Source organism: Centroberyx affinis, unplaced genomic scaffold (genome assembly GCF_046629955.1).
Source record: "Centroberyx affinis isolate AG114_WGS23_722 - 3 ecotype Tasmania unplaced genomic scaffold, CSIRO-AGI_Caff_v1 ptg001292l_1, whole genome shotgun sequence".
Classification (NCBI taxonomy): Eukaryota; Metazoa; Chordata; class Actinopteri; order Beryciformes; family Berycidae; genus Centroberyx; species Centroberyx affinis.
In genome coordinates, this window is record NW_027279798.1 from 395,621 (window position 1) to 420,802 (window position 25,182).

The following is a 25,182-nucleotide window of genomic DNA, read 5'->3' on the forward strand; positions in this document are numbered from 1 at the left end:
AAGATGATGAACTATGCAATCTAGATGGAGAAACAGAAATGTTGAAGGATATACAGCGACATGAGGTTGGGAATACCAAAGATGTGCCACTGAAAACTGAGGAAACACTACATGAGGTCGAAACCAAAGGCACTGAGCAGGAACCTGTTAAATCTGCTTGTAAAAATTCCAGGAAGAGGAACAAAGGCCTACAGGATGCTTTCATGGGCAGCTTGAAAATTCCAAAGAGGAGCAGCGGTGGAGAGTTGGTAACATTTTGTTCCACACCAGTCGGCAGCCAGGAAGCTCTTTGGCCTGATGACAATAATAACACCAGTGACGCTAAAGGGAAACAGGCTGTCGTGGAAGCTGACAGCCAGAGATTTGATTCTACTGGCACTGATGGCAGCATCAAACAAGACACATTGGCTACAGTGGCATTGCCAGAGTCTGACCCAGTGTGCAGGAAACTTGAACAAATTTGCCAGATGTTTGAGGACTCTGAATGTGTTATTAAACGTGGTTACATTTGTTCTGGTACCTCTGTTGGAGAGAGGAAAGTAATTGAAAACGGAGATGTAACAAGAGAGGAAGTGGTTGTAGAAAAGCAAGGTGGAGAGCCCCACACTGATGACCAGAGAAGGCATCCAGAAAATAGAAAAGACATACGTCAGTGGGATGCCATCTGTAGCGCCATTGACCTGAGAATCTCAGAAGTGGTGAAAGAGCACATGAGATTGTCATTGATGGATGCAGATGGTATCTGTGAGAGTAGGAGCCAAAGCCTGAATGCCTTGTCATCAAACAGCCAAGAAAAGATTCCATCTACATGTCATTTTGGCCACAGCTTTGAATATAGAGGGAAAGAAAGGCAGCAGAGAGATGAAAGGAGTGATCAGATGAAAGAAGGCACGATCCATAGCGAATACGCTTCCATGGGACAGGGTATCATTCAAAGTGAAAAGATAGCGGACCAAAGTGAGCACATGGTGTCAGATATGCCAATCAAACAGAGTGCTGGCCATGAGAGCAAAATACTTACATCTGCTGAAATAATACACAAGGTTGACCGTGCTTCTGGCTTTTCTGAAAGGAAATCAAATAAGCCAGTAAACGATCATTCTGTTTCCCCAAGCTCCTCTGCTAAAAGCCAAAAGATCCAATTACATCTGACACTGAACAGCCATGGAGAGTCAGAATACCCTGACAGCCCCACATCGCAACCTATTAGTTTATACTCCGTAAATGATTCCACTTCACCAAGAAAATGTGTTGCTTCTCAAGTAAAGGCTGCAGAGAAAGATGCCTCATTTCTGGAAATGAATGATATAGTTAAACAAACCGAAACATGCCATCTTACTCCTACCAGCCATGATGTTTGCTCTAAACAATTGGACAACCTGAATCCTGATAGCCCACAACTTCACCAAATCCTTCCTGACAAATTATACTCCATAGGCAGCACACAAATGAAAACTGACTGTACTCATATAAAGGATGCCAATATGGAATCAACATCCAATGTCCAAGATAAAGACAATAGTTTATACAAACAGAACTCGCCAAGGATGATCGGACAACATTTCCAAGATGTTCTTCACATGTCTGTATCCATGAAATCCTTCTCTGATGGTGGATTCCAGCAATTTACGCCAGACGAACATCACAGCAACCAAAATACCTCCGCTGATGGTTATGCCATGATAAAAGCATTTGCTGTTAGTCCTGGGCATGATGGTAACGGTGAAACAGAGACCAGAACAGGAGGTATACATTGTATTACAGCACAGCATCAGTCCAGCCATCCACAAACACAGTCTGATAACTTGGCTCAGACTTGTGTGGTCAATATGAATTATAACAACAAATGTCATGTTAAAAAATGTCTAAATTCTCAGTGTAATGTCAACAACTTTACCCAGAACAATACCAAAGGTGGACTTGTGGTCAAAATTGACGATGGGACATTGACCCACCAAACACTAGCACAGGCTCCAGCGATCTTGGTAGAATCAAAAAATGAAACGAGTGTTTCTGCCTCTCCTCTATGCAGCATACCAAAGGGAAACGGTAACGCAGACATAAGTGGTTATGGATATCCCATGTCCAAAGAGGGGGAGATGAACGGATCTGGTGGTAAACAGGGTAATTCTGCTCTTAAGCCTAAAAAGGGGAAGTCTAAGAGGTTCAGAAGGTCCATGGTCCAGGCTCACATGACCTCCTCTTCTGACTCCTCACACAAGTCTTCATCAGATGAGGAAGACAATATAAGCTCCAGGGTGCATCGCAGCAGGCCTTCGTCAACACGGATAAAGCCTGGAACTCAGAGTAATGGCCAACAAGAAGCCACACAGACTAGAAGTAACAACGGAGGTATTTCCACATTGAGGTCAGCGGACAAATCTAAAGTGGAGACTTGTTCTACTGGAACCCCAGGCCAAAATGAGGGTCAGGTTAGAGTTAGTAGAGAGTACAGCCAGACAGGACATATTTTATCCCCTCAAGCAATGTCAAAAAAGGCAAATGTAGAGAAAATAATCCCCTATTCTAAAGAAAGGGAACCACAACATTCATTGAAGCCTCAGGACTCTCCTATGCATTTTGCCTCGAGTGACATTAACCCCTTTGTTCACCAGTGGCAAGATGATGAAGCAAATCAGCGGTGTTATAAGAACCCAGCATTTGGAAGTGCTGCTGACCTAACCTGCAAATCTCCACTTTTGAACTGTGCTGAAAAGCGTATGACAAGATGCTGTAGTGTTGACAATGGTTTGAATGGGCAGAACTCTCCTTTCAACTCCCATCTCAGCACTTACGCCAACAACAAGGGGCTCTCCAGTACTCTCAGCAGTATTGAGGACTATAAAGAACAAGTGACCACCACACCTCCTCAACTTACACCATGTCAACAACTGTCCTTTGGTCCTGACAATCACCTAGCCAATCTGACTATGAACAGCAATTCTTCAAGTAATGATGTTCCTGGTGGTCTTGGTAACACCTCTGGTCAGGTGGATGAGATCATGCTGGTTTACTCCTCTGAGCAGGAGTCTCAGACAAACAAAACCCAGGCCCAAAGAAGGAGGACATGTGAACATGGCACTCAGACTGAGCGTGGCCTTCAGACAACTCTGGTTAATTCTGTTACCAGTAGTAGTGCTCTGAAGAGGAAGGAGCGCCACAAAAGGAGCAACACTCATGTACCTGCAACACGGAAAACCACAGAAGACATTAAAGAATCCCCTACATGGGCCAGTTTAGAGAGCATGTCTGCTCACCTCTCCCAGCTGATTCACAGCACCTCAGACCTGCTGGGGGACGTCCAGGGAATGAGAACAGGTGACGTCCTCAGATCCAGCCCGAGGAGAAATGTTAACCTCTCGAATATCAGTAATGTCTCCTATAGTTACTCTAAAGACTGCACCAAGAGAGACTGCTCAACCCAAACAGCGGTAGATATTGGGATTCAGACAGAAAGGCCTTCAACTCCAGTGGAAAAAGAAGTCGCTGTCCATCAAACAGCACCCATCGAAAGGTCCAAATCCCATGAAGTCAATGTGATAGTCAAAGTGATTGGTTCTGAGGTTCTCAATGTGTCTCAAGAGGAGGATGTGCCTGGTATGGTCAAAACTAAAGCCAACACAGATGAAAAGATACAGAGCACGCCTGACCTGACATTTAACAATTCTGCTGCAACAGAAAAATCTGGTTTGCAATCAGAGAATGCCCCTCACAAAATATCCCCCGCGGAGACTGCAGTTGAATGTCAGAAGCGTATAAGATCTGCTTGTTTTAGAAGCTCAAAGCAAAGCACGCCTGAGGCACTGTCCCCCAAAAGTGGTGCAATATCTGAAATCACCCGCAGATCATCAAAAAACAGCCTCCAAGAAAATCACACCCCCTCTATAAGAAATGACCCATCTCCTTTTTCAAAGAAACAGGCTAGATTCACAGACCGTGCGTCCTCTCCCATTCTCACCGTGGGAGCAAGGATAAGTATGAAACAGAGAGGAAAACAATCCACACTATGTCCTCAAAAACATCAAGATGGAAATAAAAAACACATTTCACTTGCTAATAACTGCCTTACTATGCCCTCTCTTAGTCTCTGCGAACAATCAGCATGCACATCTGTTTCAGACAACGATCAAATACCCAGACAGAATTGCGATGTTTCCACCGGTAAATCAGTTGAATCCATATCACTTGAGAAGGTGAGTGAAATGAGTTGCTCAAGTCCTAAGGGATCTGATAAGTGCTCTACAAGCCTTAGTTCATCACTGGATAGATATACAGACATTAACAGGACAAATGTCATTCATAAAGAAAAGGATAATTCCCTACCCAATACCAAATGGCAGATGACCTCTGCACAAAGTCCTCAGTGGAGGAGTCCTACTTCTAGTAATGGCTTAACTATGCAGAACCACACCTCTCCCACGTTCAGACAGGCTGATGTACACAAACAGCAAGCTAAACCTTCACATGACAATACAGTAAGCTGTACAACACAACTGACAGAATACCAACCAAGACCAACAGTTGATTCTGCAGACTATTGTAATGATGCCTACAACCCCTCCCCTGTCAGTGACAGGACCGTCCTACTTCAAGAGGACGACATGGTGTCATTGGCACCCAGTGAGTGCAATACAGACGTCCTGGTGAACATCAAACCCATCACCAGTGCCCCCCCATGTCAAGACACCCAGAGGGTCCCAGAGGACCTGCCCATGCACAACAAGTTCACCAACTGGTCTGGCATCAGTCATCAGCAATCACAACAACGCTCTAGTTTCCCCAACAAACTGGCTGCATTTCTTACCAACGTCCATGACAAGAGCAGAAACTGTGCCGAGTGGGACGAGATGGAGAGTTACGGTTCGAATGTGGAGTCCGTGGTGCAGAGGGAGAGGAAGGCGAGGGAGATAGAGAGGCTACGACAGGAGAGAGAGCAGGTGATGGCTACGGTCAGTCTCAACATGAACCCTCCACCGCTGACTGTGGAGCTGACAGAGGCCAAGCTCCATTATGGCCTAGGAGAGACAGATACACTGTTGAAGATGCTCTCCCCTCGGTCCAGAGGGGAGGTGGAGCCACCAACCTCTGTTCCTACTAAACAGCAGCTGTACGACAGGTAAGGATGAAAATGGCCCTGATAGTCCTATTTTGATATGATTAAACTTGGCTAAAATATTTGATAAAAATAAGGTGAAATCAAATTTCTAGACAAAATGTAGATATGTGTTTTCCAGACATTCTTTGTAAAATCAAATCATGTATTCTTTTTGTGATGAAAGTGTCTCATCTTGGGGCAAATGCTCTTACCTTGGTATTATGATTAGAAAAGTAAAAATTCAGCTACTCTTGGAACCCAATGGATGTTCTTCAAAAAACCTTTATTTGATGCAGTAAAAACCAACATGCCTTCATCAGGGTTCCGAAATGCGTTTGTTTTTACTGCATCAATTTAATTTTTTTGTAGAGCATCCATCGGCTTTCAAGTCTAGCTGAATTTTTCCCTTTTCTAGTCATTTCATGCACCTTGGTTTAAAGTCAAAGTTGTGACAGTTCTTCTTCTTATACTTGGTATTATCATTAAAATGAGCCAAATGTGTTGTAAAATGAGTGGAAATCAACTTTTTTGATGTTTTCTGTTTCTGTGATCCTGTCCTCTCAGACACAGAAGAAGTATTGAGGGTTTGAGGCAGGAGAGGGAGGAGCGTCTCCAGACGCATCGGAGAGCTCGCAGTCTGAGTCCCAGTAAGCATCCTCACTCCCCTCCTCAGGAGGCCGTGTCCTCCTCCAGAGTCTCTGCCATGCTCAGCCGCCGTAAGGAGTACCTGCAGCAGCTCCGCCAAGAGGTGATAGACAGCACCAGGTAAGACACTGTACTGCCCACAAGGCCAAAGGACAATCCCCATTATTAGACTTCAATTTGATATATACATGTTTTCCAGTATAATGTGGAACAATTCCCCACAAACATATTCGCAGACAACCATCTTCAATTTCAAGGTTTCTTCACATTTCCTGAGTCTGAGTTCTCACTCAAGTATCTATGTGACAGAATACCAGACCCTCCCAGAGGAGAGGGCCACTACCCGTCTGAGATTGAGCAGCTGCTGCGGGACTACGGCCGAGCCCGCGAGGAGGCCAGGACAGAGATCGCGAAGGCAAGGGAGCGGCTGCGAGAGAGGACGGAGCAGGAGAAGAGGAGGCTTCAGCAGCAGGCTCTGTCTCAGGGAGTCAAGGTTAGTTTGTGTGCCATCAGAGTTAGTTTCCTCCAAGTGTCACAATATAAAGTTTTAGTTCAGACCTGTGGCAAAAAATAGTTGGAAATAATTCTCAGTGTTTGTTTTAATCCACTTGGGACATCAGATGGGTGGAGTTTACAACGTCAGAATAATTTTGATTCTATTAGGAAAGTTGTCAATCACAGACAGGATACTAAATTGATACTAAATTCTGGCACTCATTGTCTTATGCAGCAATGCCAACCCATTTGGCACCTAAGTAGGCTAAAACAAACCCTAAAATGTATTTACAAATACAATTTGGCCCATGTATGTTTTAGATGTATTGACATTAACATTATTAAGATGGTTAAAGAAAGATACTTAGTGGATATTGGGGGATCTATTATTTTGCTCATTATACTGCAGTATTACAGATATTTTCTTTGGTGTTTCCATCCATGTGTGGTGCAGGAGGACCTAAGGTATCGGACGAGAATCAGCAACAGCACCTTGTACACAGAATCCAGCCTAAGCCTTTCCTCTGGACCAACATCAGGCTACAACAGTGGCAACACAGCCCAACTAAAAGATGGCAGCAGACCCACTCTGACTGGACAGGTTGGTGCATGATGTTGCACATTTCAATAGATTTTAAATAGTTGAGATTTAAGAATCTATATCTTAAGATGTAAAAATGTAAATGTGTTGATTGTTTTTGGTGATTTTTATTGAATATTTAGCGTTGGGAAGGCTTGTAATCATGTTTTACACCAAACCTTTTAAAAAAAAAAAAAAAGCTATGTTCCACATTTCAAATAATTTCAAATAAAACACTGAAAATGCCTCATTGAATGATAAAGTCGCTGTGTATTTGTAGTAATTTTCCTTTTTGAATGAGCATCACAGAGGCTAACTGTATGGATGTTGTTATTTTGGCTCAGGCCACAGGGTTCCAGGATGAAGGGCTGAAGGTCAGGACGCGTCCTCCTATATGTGGTCCTCAGAGTGTGAAGACCCAGAGAGCCTGGCTGTCTGCCCAGGGTGAGGACTGGACCATGATTCACAAACCCCAAACAGACCTTGGTAAAACACTAGTGGAAGTTCTAGACTCAAATTGGTGTGCACCATCATGTACAAAAATTCAGAATTCCCATTAAGGGTGTTCCACACTCAAAAGGATGCAAAAAGTTGCAAACTATGTGGAAAAAAGCATTTAACTATAAAGAGGAAATGGCTACACGCTACAAACATACAAATTTTGCCATCATTTTGAATTCAGAAAATCCTAAATATGAACTCAAATCACTCAATTTGAAAATATCTTCCAAAACAGTTTTGCCCAAGTCTGCCACCAGACTCTCACTACATCCTCCTCTACTGATTCTCTGTATCTTAAACCCATGCTATCATCCATGTGTTTGACTAGATGTCCGCCTCGAGCCTCCTGTCACAGGGTTCGAGCCCCTGATGACCTCATCTCCATCACCCTCGACCTGTGTACGGCAACGCACCGCCTCCTTTGGCTCCTCCTCTTCCATATCCACAGCCTATCAGGACATCACATCCAGTCTCCTCAGTCGAGCTCTTGCTGAGGTAATATAGATAAGATGAGAGTAGATTTTTATATTTTTTAAATGCGGTGCCCTGATGAGAAAATGTCCTTGTACTTCACACTGCTGCTGCATTTCATTAAAAAAACATCAAATACATCCAACCATGATAAATACAGTTAAATGGTACTACACATTCGTCCGCTGTCATCATCCCCTGCATATCATAATGATTCTCACTTTATGTGGGCACACAGTTCAGATGAATGGTAGATGTGATGGCGGTTGGAATTGTTATAAACGTAAGATCTTTTCTCCACAGGTGCGACTAGCTTCTTCTGGAGATTTGAGCAACCTGGTCATGGGCAAGGCCACAGCAGGGTGGAGGTGAGCTGGATCCTTTCCCTGTATTAAACTCATCTGAAAATTATGATGGTGGTCTTCACTGGTTCGATTTCAATTCAAGAGAACAGGTTGCGGCAACAACCTAATCACCTACCATGGGATCTACTTCCTCACTACGTCCTCCCAGTCTAGTTTCAAATAAAAAGAATTGGCTGCAAAGGGCAGGCTTTACTTTACTTGAAGTATCATTCATATGCTTATATATTGTGTCTGTGTTTGTTTAGGTACCAGGGCGCAGAACGAGGCATCCAGGCCTACTACAGACCCTCCTCCTGCCCGTCTGTCCATGGTTTCCTGGGGGCTGGAGAGCTGGACAGGCCCCTCGCTAGTCTGTGGAGTCTGCTCTGCCAACCGTCCAAGAGCCACATGTATCACCAGTCGGTCCGCTCTGTCTGGACACGACCACTAGATGACAGCACACAGCTAGGTGAGCTGATACCTGCCTGCCTGGCTGAGGAATAGTCTGTGTCCTCACATGGTCTCCATATCACAGCATAATGAATACAGAGTTCCTACACTCATGAAAAACTTGGAAAAGTCATGGAATTTTACTTTATTTTGTTTTGTTTTCTGGAAGTTATTTGAGATGATATAGTTACAGTCAGTCAGACAACACTAGACCCAAGACATTAAAATCAGTTACTCAACAATAAAATGAATATTTTATGAGACACTGACAAATACTGGTTATTTGGAATTTGAGCTATATGTGATGGAATAATTATGGAATTTACCTTGCAAAGGTATTTACGAATCCTGTGAATACGTTCACTTCAATTAGTAGCACTTCATCATATTGCATGATCAACTGCATTCTCACACCTACTTATCATACATGCATATGACCTTTCTTAGTTCATAAACTCCAACGCACACCTCAAAACTTTCCTATTCTCACACAGTGTACATTTTGTCTGTTTGATTGTCTCTATGCGCTGAAGTAGAGTTGAATGTTTCCCATTATTAATGTGTTGGAATGTAGTGATATATATCGAATTTGAATAAAAGTGAAGCCACATGCAATTTGCTTTCCAACCAGGTTAAGCAGTAAAGTTCTCTTCTGTCTCCTCCGTTCTATTCTGTCCTATTTTATTCCCAGGTTTGTATCTGTGGCTGCTCAACTATCTGTCTGTCTATCTAACTCATCCTTTCTCTCCCTCTGTGTCTGTTTAGTCTATCTGCTAACAGATCCGTCCACCTGCCACCTCAGCCAGCCGCGGGACTTCTGCTGCATCAGCGCCGAGTCCAAACAGGTCAGTACAGTTGCACAATCAACCAGCCGATCCAGATAATTACTGGTGGTAGTCATTTTGTAAGGTCCAGTGAGCATCTGCAGCGCAGCCACACACAAAATCACACTTTGAATGGGGAAATTTCCATTTAAAGTTGTCTTTAGTCTGGTGTGAAACCAGGAGGACAATGCCGTCTTGAAAACAGACCTTTAGAAATTGCCTCCTATTTTACAGCAAACAGCGTGGAGTGTTTCATCCAGAAGTAGTTGTTGCCTGTCAGTGTACACTTGCCTCTTGACTGATCAAAAGACACAGTGTGCACTGTTTTGTTAATGAATTTCTTCTCTGCACCAGGGTGGCCTGTGTGTGCTGGCCATGCAGTCTGTGTTTGAGGAATCTCTGCCTCGTCCCAGTGTGGACGCTGTGCGAGGGGAGATGATGCCCAGCGCCTGGGTCCTTCAGCCCGTCAGACGCAACGGACAGGAGGTCACCAGGGTCGTCTACCTGCTGCAGGTGAGAGAGGATGATTATTTAAAGTGGTATGTGAATAATCCTAGTCTTTGGATTATCATGGTGTTTTTTTACTAATTCTCCTCTCCTCTCCTCTCCTCCCCTCCCCTCCCTTCCTCCAGGTGGACCTAGGGACTCCGTCTTTTCCTCACCGACTGTTGAACACTGTAGCTAGAGGACAGGCAGCTGTCATCGCTGAGCTCGATGCTCTCCTCTCCCTGTAAATCCGCAGGACACATGGAGACACATTAGCAGTGAGCACTTAGACTAAACGGTCCCCAGCCTGGGACTCGTCTCTCTTTGAATTTGCACCTGAGCTTTATTTACTTGACTTTTTGTTTTTACGAGCACTGATGTTACGTTGATATCCAGTTACAAAGTTCATACAGCTTTTTTTTGTATGATGGTATTTTTTTAATATTGAAATATTGTTTTCATGTTTGTACATCAATGTATATATGAATGCTTTTAACAATCATAATCCTATTTTTACCAAAGATTTTGTTGTTTTGATAAGGCTAAGGGAATGACTTAGCACGACCCACTCAGCATAACTAGTATTAAATAAAGTTTTAGACTACTGTATGGTTAGCTATCCCAGCCTGCGAAACTATGAAGTTCCCCCTCCTAAACATCCTGACGGGCTAGCAAAAATTCAAACTAAATTTTAATCTTAAATTACATAGTTTGTATGATATGTATACTTACTACGCAAGCATGTTTGGTTTTTTTTCCTGTTTTTTCTGTGGTTCCTGTGGTTTCAAGGACATGTCCATACACCTGAGATTAAAACCATATAGGCAGCACCACTTCTTGCCGGATCTGGGTCAACTAGTATTTGCAAATACTTTTATGCTTTGCTTTAGCCTACTTAGGTATAGGTTGGGTGGAATTTGTCAGGTAGGACAATACAAAGACAGCGGGGAAGTTTAGACGCTCCCCAGGGAAAGTGTCTCAAAAACAATTTGGTATACTTTTGCGGTAAGCCCCGCTCAAACAAACTCCTAAGAATTATTCGCAACTGCTGTTTAGCCCAGATCTGTGATGCACGTGTGTTTATCTCCCCAGGCACTGAATATTTTATACCACTCAATGACCTTCCCTGTGCAGAGGGTATACTTCAAAAGCAGTTCTGCAGCAAAAGGGGGAAGCTATATGTATGTAAGCTATGTAACGGGTAGCAGGCTTGCATCGTGATACAGCAAACCCCACCCACATAAATGCTAAGAATTGTTTCCTATTATTATTCAACCCTGGTCTGTTATGTTTCGTTTAACTGCCTAGGCACTGCAAATTTTACACCACTAAATGACACTCCCTCTGGGCAAAATATACTCTAAAAACAGGTCTGTAGTAAAAGGGGAAACTCTATATTTGTTTGTATTGGGTAGCAGGGGTAGTGAGTAGGGAGACCGGCCCTCACCCAGAGGACCTGCGTTCAAGCTCCTGTGTTGGCAAGCATCCACCCTGCTGAAGTGTCCTTGAGCAAGACACTGAAACCCTACCAGCTCCAGGGGGGCTGCTCTGTAGCTGACCTTTGACCTCTGACCTCCCGGCGGAGGGGGGCAAGCAGAAAGAGAATTTCCTTACAGGATCAAAAAGGTATCACATAATTATTATTATTAAAGCTGCGTTAAGATATATATCACTATTGTACTATATGGTACCCCCTCTGTATAAGCTGAGTTATAAGTAAGGGCTTTTGTTCTCATCTGATTCTGAAGTCTTTAGTATTTATATTTGTTCCTACTGTCCTCTGTTTAAAATGCTGTTGATTATGTTTCATAGCTCTGGTTGTTTTGACTTTGCAGAGCACGGCACTGTGTTTACAGTTGCTTGCACAAAATGGTAAATGCATTTATGAAGGTTCACTTTGAAAAGTGTTTTTTTTTTGTTTTTTTCATTGTTGTACAGTGTTTGAAACTATGCAGAAGCTGATCAAAGGCACGACTGTCCTTAGTCAAAGCTGGGTCGACTGAATCCAGATATGAAGCCATATAATTTACAGTAGATGAAGGTTCGGGACTTTTTTGGCATTGCTGCTGCAGTGCTCAGTTTGTGACTGAAGAAGTTCCTGGGGGAACCAAAGAGGAACAGAAGAAAGCTGAAGTTGAGACTCCCTTGGGACAGGGAATGAAGGAATGCAGTGGCAACTTTTTGTACTGATTTCATTTTATATGTATCTATATATATTTTTAAGTGCTTATTTCACTGTGTAAAAAGCATTGTTATTTATGTTTTATTATGTTTTGATAATGTGTTCTAAATGTATTTTATTATGAAACCGTCCTTGTTGCTAATGAGATGCAATTTAGCCCATGTGCTCATGTTATTTTTATGAATACACTTGACACATATCGAGTTGTTTGTGTTTTTCATTTTTATCACATGTCCTCTTTCTTTAAAAAGCCTGCTAGAAAAATTATTCTGTCAACAGTAGATCAGCATCTTGAATTTCAACATCTCAGCTGGGCTTTTAATAATTTGTAGCTCATACGAGGGATTCCCAAACTTTTGAGAAACGCGCATTAGACCAAGGACCTATTTAGTAACTTGTCCTATTGTTGTTTGATATGACTTGGTACAGATTTGCATAGCTGTCTGTAGGTGGGTTGATAACTACATTGGGTAGAGTGAAACTTCTGATCCGAATAGACATCCTTATACATTCTCTCGTTGTGTGAAATGAGGTTGAAATAGAAAATAGAATAGAAAAAGAAATCTATCAGTGGAGTGAGATAACTTCACTTGCTTCCACTGCAAATAAGCTTGTTTTCAATAATTTTCTAGAAGCAAGTGTAATTTTTTATACCAGTGGAGTGACCTACTTTATTCTGTCTCATTCCAAGATATTGAAACTTGTTCCAAGGAAATTCCTGAAACAAGTGAAATTATCTTACCCAATTTGTCAGAATGTTTTCACTTGTTTTAAGAAAAAATATCACACTAATTCTTAAGATGGACATCTTTTGTAGTGTGTTTGCAGTGTCTCCATGTCACAATTGGTGGTCCCCGGGCCCAACTTTAGGAGCTATGTTGTATGTGAATGGGACACACTGTGGCAGTAGTGGAGGTGACATTTCTGGGGGTGGGCGGGTGGGTGTTGGTGTGTGTGCGATTAGAGGGACAGGCGGGCAGGCCGGGGCGGGATAGGGGAGGGGTGGGGGCGCACAGGAGATCACAAGTGTCTCTGCCATTTAGAGTCACCAGCTCTTGTCAGGAATGTCCTTCCCCTGCGCGGAGAGATCATGTACTGGATGCGCCCACTTTATTTTTAACCCAGCAGGGTGGGTCAGTCTCTGGCTCTCGGGAATGACCGTGGTGTGCGCGGCGCCTACAGCCCCTTTCCCTCGTCCCCCGTCCAGGACCGTTCCCCGCTCGTGTTGTGGAGACCTCCGCTCTGACCAGGACCACTCTGCCTCAATGGGATTATAATTGCTTTATTGGCAGGGAGAAGGCTCAAGATAAACACCTTCGGACAGGACAGCATCCAGAAGCAAGTAAGTGTAAATTGAAGGTAGTCCTACCGTTAATGCGCTATGGCTAATAAAATTATTGATCCTCGGCCAAATAGTTTCTGTCATTGGTCACTTCATGCCGCTCGTTCCATTTACAGTTGTTTGCCGTTGTTTGTAGTGTAGTTGCAAGTTTCCTCCAAACCACCTGTTGGACCAGGCTGCCATGTAAAACAAGGTCGTTCTTTTCAAATGGTGTAATTGTTTATTTTAAACTTATGTGCTCTGTCGTTGTTATGATTTATAAGTATTTGTTTTAATTAAACCTTGGTAAATTCTTGACAAGTCATTTAACAGCAGGCTACTTATGTAGGCCGCAGCAAGGCCCGTTACTTTGTTGAACTTGCGCACAATGACATAACGCACTTGATGCGCGCTTGCGCCTAGAAAAGTGCTTGTCCCAATTAATTCAAAGCTCATATGCATAGTTTTAATGTAAACCCTATGTTACTGTCCAGTATTGCAGACTCTCTCTCTCTCTCTCTCTCTCTCTCTCTCTCTCTCTCTCTCTCTCTCTCTCTCCCTCTGCCAAACAAAGCACCTGATGATGCCTATCGGTGAATGAAAACAGCTGTGTGGTGTCAAAGCCTTTGAAATAACAAAGAAATGAGATGTCCCCTTTACAAATGAGTTCCTCTTATCCCTTATTCCCCTTAAAAGGACAAGTGAGAGTGTGCCGCCATGCAACCAGTCGAACAGTCTGGATGAGCAGGACTTGGTGTAAACACACTCCAGGAATAGTTTACTATCGATTCCTCATGTAACCTCTCACAAGATCAGCCTCGGTATTGTTCCAGTCAAAACAATATTGACCACAACAGTGGAATTTTTCCACATGGAAATGTAGCCTACATAATCAATGTTCAGTATGGATTATGCAAAACACATTTAGTGTGTTTAGGTGTTCTTATTCACAAATATTTCCCTTGTATCTGGTTAATATTCATAAGCATTGATTGGTGTGATCTTGATATTGGCAGTTTCAGGAGAAAGTCAAACCTGCAGGACTTTTACTTCAGCAGACCTTGATGATCGCTCAATCGTGCAGCCGGGCCTCCTCCTCTCCACCCTCCATATTGATTTCTATCCGCTCTGTGTTTTTGTCTCAGATTTACACTACACCAGTCTCCACTGGACCATGGGCCTCTCTCTCCTTAGTCCAGTTGCTGCTGCTACAGTTTCACACACACTGTAGGTCACACGTCTTGACCACACCCATCTCTTATTTCATCCTCTTCATTTGACTCTGTGCTGCTCAGAATAATGCGCCCACTCCCAGACAGCTAATGTGTTGTACTCTTCCCCAGTAGAAGCATCAACATGGATCTTACAGCTGTGAGATTGGTTTCCGGAGTTGTTGTTCATCTCAGGTGGTGATTCGAGGGAGGGTGAAGGGAGGTGGCACCTTCCTCGTTATTACAGAATTACATTACAACAACTTTGTGGCTGCAAGTGTTCGTCAGAGGGAAAAGGGTTTCACACCTCCTAAACAAGGTATTCTGGTGTTGTGCACAATCCCAGGTCTACAAATCAAGCTGAACTGCAGAGAATTTTCTTTATTATATTCAAACTCAGCAAATCTTAAGAATTAGCATCTCATTCCCACCTTTTTGCCATTTTTCCAAAGGCTGCAAAAGTAATTATGTACAACAAGCTATATGCACACATCAAAATTCATATTGCAATTGTAATATTCAGCAAAAAGCATTGCGATTTGATCTTTTGTCAGCACTAGAATGTATGGAGAACTTACAATACACCTATTAACTATCCCTCTTTTGATGTTTTGCTATATTTGAACAACTTACCCAATGACTCGGGCTCATCAAAGAGGGATTTTTAATTTGTACAGCCAGCAATGTGCCACCAAAAGTCGGTTACATTTATTGGTGTTGTGATCTTCATCATGCTAAACATGCACATGCAGGTGACAGCAACATGTGTTTCAGGAAGAAACACCACACAGGTATTTCAGATTGTCACCCTGGCTCTGTCCCAACTCTTTATATGAGTGTTTACATCTTATTTGGGGTGTTTTGACACATCTATTACGTTATTGGCATTTAGCCGACACTCTTATTAAGGCTTAACTATGAGTGAGCAGGTAGGAGTGCAGTGTCTTGCTCAAGGACACCGCAATTATTGATGGACACACATTGGCTGTGGCAGGCAGTGAACCTGTGACCTTTGTGTTACAGGACTGTCTCTCACCATTAGGCCACTCTGCCTCTATAGAGCTCAAATGAGATAAAATGCAGGCTAGTATAGCATCATTTGCAACCGCATTATAATGCAGCTTGTGTTTGACAGCTAAATTAAGCATTCAATTGGTCCTTAGACATGATTAGAGTCGTACTGTAGGTATTGTATACAGTACAGTGCACGCAGACAGTTTGTGGATATGAGTGTGTAAAGAGAGTGGTGCAGCCGTCCTGTCCAGGTTGTGTGTGTGTGCGTGTGTGTGTGTGTGTGTGAGGTGATAAGGGGATCCCCAGTGGTGGGTGGAGCGTCCCCAGGCTGATAACACCCCTCTGCAGAGTCCTGATACTGAGGAGGAGGAGGAGGGAGACCTGCAGGATGTCATCACTGTCTGTCACCCAGGGCCTCTTCTTCCTCTCTCTTAACACACCGGACAAACCTCCTCTCCAGTCAGATTTTGACTCTATTTGTCTTTGGTTTATTCATATAGGGATGGATGAAAACACACTGATATCAGATATAATAATTCTACATTAGGATAACTTATGTCAACCTCCCCTAAGCGAGTTCAGAGACAAGCTGTTGGTCTATCAACTGTACTTTATCCTAATGATAAACTTAAGAGATGGTGCACTGCTCTTCTTGTTGTGGCACTTAATTTGATATTATACTAGATTATTATAAAAATGTTATATAGCACATTAATTACATTAAAACATGAAAAAAAGCTAAATAAATGCAGATTGGCAACCAAATCTCTAGTTATAATATTTCCCTGATCATTCTCCCCTCTGATGATATGAAAAACTCTGAATATTCACAGAATATTTAGTAATCAGTGCATGCATTTTGGTTGAGCACCACATGAGGACACTCTACCATGTTCATTCAACTCTGTGCATTGTGTACCAACACACCATAGTGCCAACATAAGTTAGGTTCCCTCCCTCATATCCGCACACTTATTCTCGCAGATACACACCAACAGAAACGCACAAACACACACGCACTCGCAGTTCAAACTCCGTGAGCTGCATCATTCGAGAGAGGGCGGTTTGAAAAGCGTCCGTCATGTTCTCCAGTAGAGAGGGGTTGCCCTCCCCCTGTGAGGGATGATAAGAGAGTTATGCTGCGCCCAGATAGAGCTATCTGAGCGGCTAACCTTCACCCGCCATTCCACACAGAGAATACACAGACACACACTGCAGGGTGGCAGTTGGGCAACGTGTCACGCACAAAATGGAGATCCTGAGGGACACGAGGGGCTAATTTTAAAGCTGCGCTATAGGCAAGATTTTTATGTAAAAATTCACACGTCTTATGAACCTGAATCACAAAGTGGGGCTGCAAGAGAGAAGAGTGTCCCATCTCTCCTAATTAAGACCCTATAGATTTGTGCTATTTGCTCAAATTAAAAATGCTGGAGTATGGACACTTCTGCCCTCACAGAAAGTGATGAATCAAAACTTCAGAGCGAAATCCAAACTGTCACAGCGAGCGCTACATCCAGAGAAAGCTGGACTCACCAGCGTTACACCGTTTTGTCTGTCTCGTCCCTTTGCATGTGTGCTGTGTGCAGTTTACTGGCTCCACATGATTTCTGGCTATTGAAGTTATAATTTTCCAAACAGTTACCCCTTGTTGCCATTTGTAGCTGCCAGTGTGAGAAGTTGTCTAATGCCGCTTTCCGCTTTAAGGGCTGAAATGAAAGAAAAATGATGATGGAAATCGGAGTGACATTTTTCATTTTCCATTAGGAGGAATGACCTAGATTGGTGGCAGATTTCTACCTGCTCAATGATCTGGGTGACACGTCTTGTTTGGGTTTGAAATGGCAGATAGCAATAGGCCAGGCAGCACTTAGTGAGGTTCTTCTTATCTTAGCAACCCCTCCCACTGTCTGTTCTTCACATCATCGTTTATATTTTTGACACTTTAACCTCCATTTGTTTTCTGCACCTCTATGCTGATTTCTCTCTTCCTTATTGTAAACACTGATGCAGTTTTGTATGAAGCTATTCTCAGTCTTCTGTGCCGTGAACTACAGATATAGAAAAACATGAATCATAATACCATCTCTATGTTTTCCCCCTCTGTGTTTTAGACTCCCTCCAGTGTGTGAGGTCCATCCTGCCGTTTCTCCCCCTCCGCTCCTCTTCCTCCCCACCCGCAGCACCTGAGGACGCCCGCCGCCGTCCCCCGCCCCAGTCGCCACGCTGGCCGCCGCCATGACGTCCACCACAGACTTCGACAACGTGGAGATCACGCAGCAGTACAGCCGCATCAACACCCGCTTCGACCTCTCAGACGAGGAGCTAGACAATGACAACAGCTCCGCCAGGCTGTTTGAACGCTCACGCATCAAGGCCCTCGCAGGTGAGCGGCTGCATAGTAAACAGGCTGTGTCCTTTCCCATGCGTTTGTGTGTCTAGAGAGGCACAGCGCATACAGCGTTACTTTTTCTAGTATATGCATAGTATATGTCAGTGGTTCTCAACATGGGGTCCGGTGACCACCAGGGGTCCTAGAGGGGGTTCCAGGGGGTCCCCAGCAAATTGATGAAATGTTAAACTTCACTATTATTTCATTTACAAGAAGTTAACACAATTAGAGAATGTAGAAGAATGAATATTTTGATCATAGTTTCACTGTTATCTCTCTATTTACAACACAGATAGTCATGGAATTCTGGACAAAATCATATCTAACAATAAAAAATATTCACAGATTGGGGTCTGAGAGACAAAATCTCATCAAATGGGGGGTTGTGGCCCTAATGTGTGCTAAATTAGGAGTCCTTGATATGAAAAAGGTTGAGAATCACTGGTATAACTTATTATAGTATAACTACTTACTGTATGTAAGTAGGAACATATGCCGTATTTGTCCAACTATTCACAGGCTTTGTGGGAAGAAGATGTGCTACCTGTAAATAGATTTGTTGAAGATGACTTCTGTCTTTTTAAGAGTGTGGGCTTTGGAGAAAGGATGGGGATGCAAAATATAGTGGGTTAGTGTTTGTTTGACTTGTGCAGGTTTGATTGGTCTCCAATGTGTGACAGACTTTCACAGATTGAGATTTATTAGTCAAAAAGTTACAAGAACTCACCCCCCTTTGAGCTGTGATTGTACTACAAAAGCTCCCACCTAGATAGCTGCTGGAGTTGTTTTGTGAGTGTATGTGTGTGTTTGTGTGCGTGCATGTGTCTCGTGGTCCCACACATCCCCAGCAGCTGAGCCCTGTCACCCCTCCGCGCCCTGCAAGTTACTGGGATCACTTGCACATTCCCAGAATGCCCCCCGTCTGACCGATCTGGACAGCTGCCCTGCCCGTCTGCCTCCCATAGCACACATCTCTGGCATTTCTGGCTAAGCTTGTAAGCTGTGACCCACCTGTGAGGCTGCTGCCCGGGGTCTGTAGGGGTTTTAAATAGCAAGGTTTCTGGGACAGAAGGAAACATCGCAGAAGTGGGGAGGTGAGGGTCACACGATGTTCATGTCCGCAAAGCCACAGACACAGGAGGGGTAAGCCGTGAGGTGGTCCAACATGAATTAGACTGTGTGGAGATGGCTCTTCTGGGTGGCCAAAATGGTTAGAGTAAATGTCTAGACTGTTTACCGGGCTGTACTTTTCCCCCCTTTTCTCCTCGCTGTCTCTTTAAGTGAGGAGTGCTTCTGTGTGGGTGCTGGCAGCATTGTGTTAGAGTGCTGCTGCACTGATGTTTCCGTAATGCAATCAGAGTTTCCTGTCAGAGAGAGAGAGAGTGGGAGAAGGAGGGAGGAAAGTGAGAAAGAGAGAGAGAGAGAGGAGAGGCTCTGACTGACACCCAGTGTTGATTTACAGCTTGTGAACTCGGAGATATGTATGCCTTCGAAGATCGTACATATTGGATATACAGTAATTTACACTGCTCCTTACATAAGCATACAAAACACATTCCTTTGAGATAGATAGGTAGATGTATGTTCGATCACCAGCACAGTGCATCTCTACTGTACTCCTGTGTCAGTCATACACTTCCCATCCAGTGATGTCACGACTGTGTGGGAGTGTTGTGCAGAGGGAGGGAGCCTCACAGCCTCATCAGGAGCACGTGGACGCGGAGCCAGAAACATATTGTATGCATGGCTGGGGCTGGAGAAACCACTCTGAACTGAACTGAAGGCTGCCTGAGCCTCCGTGCCGCCTGAGAGTGGGAGCACAGCATCATCACCGCAGCAGTGAGGAGAGAGGTAGAGAGAACTGAGAGAGAGAGAGAGAGAGTGAGAAAGAAGGAGGGAGGGAGGGAGGGAGGGAGGGGGCAGGAGTGAACACGAGACGGAACTGGAAAGGAGGACAGAGAGACAAGAGAGAGAGAAGAGGAGAGACGTGTGGAGTGCCAAGCTCCTCTCCCGGCTCCAGGCTGCGTGTTGTTGTTGTTGTTTGGGGGTCAAGATGAGCAGCCCGTGCCTGCTGCGCGCTGCCCCTATCAGCCAGCCCCGGCTCAGAGAGGTCAAGATCAGCCTGAAGACCAGCAGCAGGGAGACCGCAGCCCTCCGGAGCGGCGGAGTGACCAAGGAGGCCGGCAGCCGGCCCTATGCCCCGCCGGAGAAAGAGGCCCCGGCGCGGGTCGGCGTGAGCGTCAGCCGAAGCAGGAGCACCCCGCCGGTGCACCGGGCCCAGCGAGCCGAAAGCAGGAGGACGGCGAGGGGCGAGGGGCGCGGCGGCAAGCAGCAGGAGCCGGCGCACCACCCGGAGAGGAACGGGACCCTGCTGCACGTCCCTCTCACCGTGGCGCCCCTGGGACTCTCCCCCTTCTCCTCGTCCTCCTCCTCGTCCTCCTCCTGCACCCCGAGACGTCAGAGGCCCTCTGCCCTGCACCCTCCCCCTCCCCCTCCTCCCCCTCCCCCCGCACCCTCCTCCTCCTCCTCTTCTTCCTCGGCCAAGAGTATGAAGCGGGCGCGCTGGCTGAGCTACAGCACTTCCAACATCTGTTTCAACTCCATCCTGGATGGACGCTTCCGGCAGTTGCAAGGTACAGGCTGTGGGCAAGGAGGTGGTTGTGGAGATGGAGGAGGTGTGTGTGTGTGTCTGTGTGGGTGTGAGAGAGAGGGAGGGAGAGAGAGTGAGCCCATCTTCTCCCAACTCACAGATGAGAGAGATAACACTTTTCTCAACATGCCCCTCCCTCCCCCAGCCTCTGTTTGTGTCTGGGCCAGGACAGGATGGGGGCGGGGGGGGGTGCTGTGATGTGAGAGCGTGTGTGAGGTTAGTCTGTCACCCTGTTGTGAGAACTGGAAAAGGCAGCAGAAAGAAATGCCGTGCTCCCACAGTAGTGGCCCTTTCATTAAATGTATCGGGTAGTTATTTATTTATTTTCAGGAAGCTGTGGCTCTGCCCCAATTGTTCACTGACTTGGCTTTGAATATTTCATAGAGCAAACTCCTAAAAAGGTTGTGCTGTTTCCCCCCCACTGCCATTCATTGCTAGTTAGCGTTACATACTTTTATGCGCTCCATTTTTTTTAGAATAACAAATAATGTTTATCATTTCAGATTGCTGCCCGTTCTCCATATGGCCCATTCTATGAACATCCCTTTATAAACTGTATACCACAGTTGTTTCAGTGGACAATGCATTAGTGTGCTGACCCTTTTTGGCTCTAACGTCTCACTTTTTAATGTTTGTTTACGTAGGCGGTGTAAAAAAAAGAATCAATTTCTCTGACGGTTTAATTCTCCCTCCTCGTGATATTGGGCGAGCGAGGTTTTCCGTCACTGTGGATTTCTGTTAGCTTGCACTATGCGATCCAACTCCCTGATGACAAGAGTGCATTAGTGAGTGGAAGAAAATGGAGGAGACGATGGAGGAACAGAGAGGGAAACATACTTTTTTTTCTGCCTCTGGTAGATTTCAAGTATTGACTGATTCTACAGAGTGCAGAGGAAACTGATACACGAAGAGGCGAACTTTGAAGCGTTCCCAAATCAGAGGGGTTGTTTGGAGCCAAGTGTATTGATCCACCAATTGCATTCCACGAAATGTTATTTACTTTCACCTTCATTTATCCAGGTTAGTGCTGTTGAGGATCTCTTTAACAAGGGAGACCTGGCCAAGACAGCAGCAGAACATTTAGTCAGACAGAACAATAATAAAAAAAATTCATAATAAGTATTAGATAGTCTGATTGGAGAAACACTTACTAGTTTCAATCTATATTTGGCATTCACTTACTTTAACCATTCACCCATTTTCTGATCTCTTCATTAGAGTCTGACATGCTCATTTCTGTTTATTTGTGCTGCTCTGTTCTGCGTGTGCTACTGTTCACTTTGCCTAGTCATTTTCTTGTCACACCTTGACCTTTAACCTTTAAACTTTCCTCAGCTACTGCATGTTTCCACACTTTCCTCCTCCAGTGTTTGTATCCTTCTACTCCTCCTGTTAAAAAAACCCCCAACAATCTGGCATGTGTTTGAGCCTCTAAATTCTGTGAATATTCACATATGTTCTTAAAGAGTTTGTCGAGCTTGCCAGTAGTACAAAGAAAATAATCTTTTTGCAACTTTCCTAAGCCATCATAATTCAAAATGCAGGTCTGTTTGCTCCAACATCAACAAACTTTTACAACCTCAAATATGCATTAATCTCATGTTCAGTGGTTCAGACAGTCCTTGTATCAAAAGCTCAGACAATACATTTTAGAGTGAAAACATCTTCAATCACCATGTAAACAAAGCCAGTTGAGGGGTGGAGTGTTTCACAAGTGTTTCACCAGGGATAGCCTTGCTGAAACTACAGACCAGGCCTTTAACAAGGTATCATGCCCCTAGGACAGGTAGCAGTGGCAGTGCCATGACTCAGGCATGCAGGGGTGTGTGTTCTGGGACCACTGGGCCACATCCAGTAAGAGCTGACTGTGGGAAAAGACGGATCAGGCCGTATACAGGGAAAATCCATCAGCATGAATAACTCATGGGGCTTTCACTAAAGTCAAAAGAGTGCATGAGAGATCACTAAGTAAAAGCATGTGAAACAGAGGAATGTTTAGTAAGGCTTGTACTGATACACAGCTGGCAGAGAGGGAAGCAGGGAAGTTGGAAAGGAACGTGCAGCAGCTCTGATGAGGTGCTGGTGCTGAGGTGCAGACCGCTGTGGAAAAACTGGGACTGGAAGTACAAACGTTGGTTGTACAACCGTAGCGCTGATACAAAAATTGTACATTTATTGAGAAGATTAAAAGCGGTAGAGACACACACCTGTTCATTGTACGACAGTGGCGGCATATGGTGCAGCAGCACAGCCAAACATGAATTATACAGTACTTTACTACTTACTTTACTACTTATTGTCCACTTTCCTAATTATGAGTTACACTAAATTTGTCTCATTTGGCACAAGTCTCATTTGGCACAAGTCTTTAAAATCCAGCTCCTCCGACATTTCCCTGATGTGACTAAAGTGGATTTCATAAATAAAATCAATAAAGGATTTGTTGCTTTCACATGGATTTACCTGAACAGCTTAATACGTTGCATGTTTTGCTCATAGAGCAGGTCTGCAATCCAGCTTGGGAATTCCTGCTTGTATGGCATCCTGGATACAAAACCCCTTACAAGAATTTAGGGCTAAACAGAACAGGGTTTTCATGGGGAAACAAACGCTGAAGGCTTTGTTCAGCAGTGAGTATACAGAGAGCTGTTGTCATACTGAGCTTGTTGAACTACTCATCTGGAGACAGCTCAGCAGGACGCATGCAGTAACAACCCTTCCCTCCGTTCCATGCTTCCTAAATGGCCGAGAGCATCAGCGAGCTGCTCTGTGTCTCCTCTCAAGGTCTTGTGATGCGAGACGATATGGGAGAACCGTTTGGGGATGTAGCGGTCCCGTGTTTCTGCCGCTGTCCTAGTCACTTCTGCTCTACAATCCTCTGGAGGCGGCACCCCAAATAGTTCAGAAAGCATTTGTCATGAGCTATCTCTTTTTCATGGTATATATGCACTGTAATACCAACTTAAGGTAACTGTCATGTTTTTTTCCCCTCCATCGGGGCTTTCTGTTTTCTGCGCCGCTGACAGAAATGTGACGTGAGTGTTTCTGATGGGCTTAATCAAGGCTGACGCCCCTAATGGAGCTCTGAATCCAACACAGCAGAAGGTTATTTGCATGTTTTAATTGTCATTACTTTTTCATAGGGGTGGTTATCCTGGTGGATGTGGTAGGGCGGCGTGTGCTGTTGTTCTGCTGTGGGGAGCAGAATGAACCCATGATTTATTTAATGAACTCTGCAGTGCAATGGTTAACGCAACATGACCATCGATTCTTTACATTGTGGTCGTTGCGGATGCTAAGACTGGGAGTGGAGCGTCGGGTACTTACTAGGTCATTTTCAGCAGTTCTGGAGAGAGCTAATGTTTCCTGCTCTATTTTCCTGGCTGGGTCTCCATAGACTAAACCTGAAAGCCTGCGTCTCAATCACGTTCTCTATTACTTTCTCTCTGATCCCTCTTGCCCTCTTTCATCTGTCCTCCTTTTCTTTCTCCCCTCATTTCAGATTTACCTTTGGCCCAACCTCTCTCTCTCTCTCTCTCTCTCTCTTTGTTTCTTTCCCTCCCTCTCCTTTTATTCCCTCTCTTGGGCCGATGTCTACTTTTATTCCAATATCTGAAACTCCATCTCTCTCTCTCTCTATCACCCTCTCTTTCTCTCTCTCTTTCTCTCTCCCTCTCTTTCTTCCCCTCTCAGTGTTTCTTTCCCTCCCTCTCCTCCTGTTTCTTCTCTCTAGCTGTTCCTTGCCTGTTCTCTGCAGCCTGGGGGTCTGAATCATTTATTACACAAGTCATTAAGGATGCAGTCCTTTGCACTCATATTTGGGATCAGGAATAAACAGGGCGCATGGTAGCAGGGAGACCAGGGGAACACACACACGGTACAAGATGGAGCGGTTGAGGGGGAGGATGTCTCATCACGAATTGTTAACCTGTTAAACATTGAAGGGCGGTGTGTGTGTGTGTGTTGGGAGTTGTATATGTGTGGGGTACAACCAAGGTAACTGTATTCAACATAGTATTGTCTCACAGGGAAATGTCCCTTCATCCTTGTCCTAGATTCTTCTAATATATCTCACCTGTACCAAGAGTTTCACTCAAAAATGAGATCTCCACTGTTTGAAAAAATTAGGCCTACCCTTATAGAATAATTGCTAGCATGAAAGTAAAGCTCTTATGCATTATTATTAAAGTTATGAGTTATGTAAGACAGTTTTTGTGGATAGAATCGTCTGTATTTTGGAAATATTGGCTAATCAATAAGGTAGCATGAATTTCCCCAAATGGATATTTAGTGTTTGGAGCAATGATTCAAGTCCAAACTACCATTTGTTATGGTGGAACTTAATGCTAAATACAGACTGCCTTTAAAACTAACACTGTTATGATATTAACAGACAGTTGTAAGAATCTATTGAATATTCAGTCTTTACTGAGCATGTAATACGAGAATGTTTAAATCCTGCAGGTCGATTTTGGCATTTAACATACACCCTTGCTGATTGCAGATAGATCTCCCAAACAC

The 25,182-nt window shown here is 44.3% G+C and overlaps 2 protein-coding genes across 2 annotated transcripts in view; both read left to right on the forward strand.

The window, feature by feature from the left end:
* stard9 (StAR-related lipid transfer (START) domain containing 9) overlaps window positions 1–12,272 on the forward strand; it is a 41,007-nt gene extending 28,735 nt beyond the window's left edge. The window contains exons 24-34 of the mRNA XM_071525425.1: window positions 173–5,116; window positions 5,660–5,860; window positions 6,050–6,233; window positions 6,690–6,836; window positions 7,160–7,259; window positions 7,645–7,811; window positions 8,091–8,155; window positions 8,398–8,600; window positions 9,347–9,426; window positions 9,760–9,918; window positions 10,038–12,272. Of these exons, the coding sequence (XP_071381526.1) occupies window positions 173–5,116; window positions 5,660–5,860; window positions 6,050–6,233; window positions 6,690–6,836; window positions 7,160–7,259; window positions 7,645–7,811; window positions 8,091–8,155; window positions 8,398–8,600; window positions 9,347–9,426; window positions 9,760–9,918; window positions 10,038–10,139 (6,352 nt within the window). The 3' untranslated portion in view covers window positions 10,140–12,272. The remainder of the gene's footprint in view (window positions 1–172; window positions 5,117–5,659; window positions 5,861–6,049; window positions 6,234–6,689; window positions 6,837–7,159; window positions 7,260–7,644; window positions 7,812–8,090; window positions 8,156–8,397; window positions 8,601–9,346; window positions 9,427–9,759; window positions 9,919–10,037) is intronic.
* Window positions 12,273–13,160: 888 nt separating this feature from the next.
* The window catches only part of sptb (spectrin, beta, erythrocytic), a 45,096-nt gene continuing 33,074 nt past the window's right edge, over window positions 13,161–25,182 (forward strand). Inside the window, 2 exon segments of the mRNA XM_071525398.1 lie at window positions 13,161–13,415; window positions 17,734–18,005. Of these exon segments, the coding sequence (XP_071381499.1) occupies window positions 17,858–18,005 (148 nt within the window). The 5' untranslated portion in view covers window positions 13,161–13,415; window positions 17,734–17,857.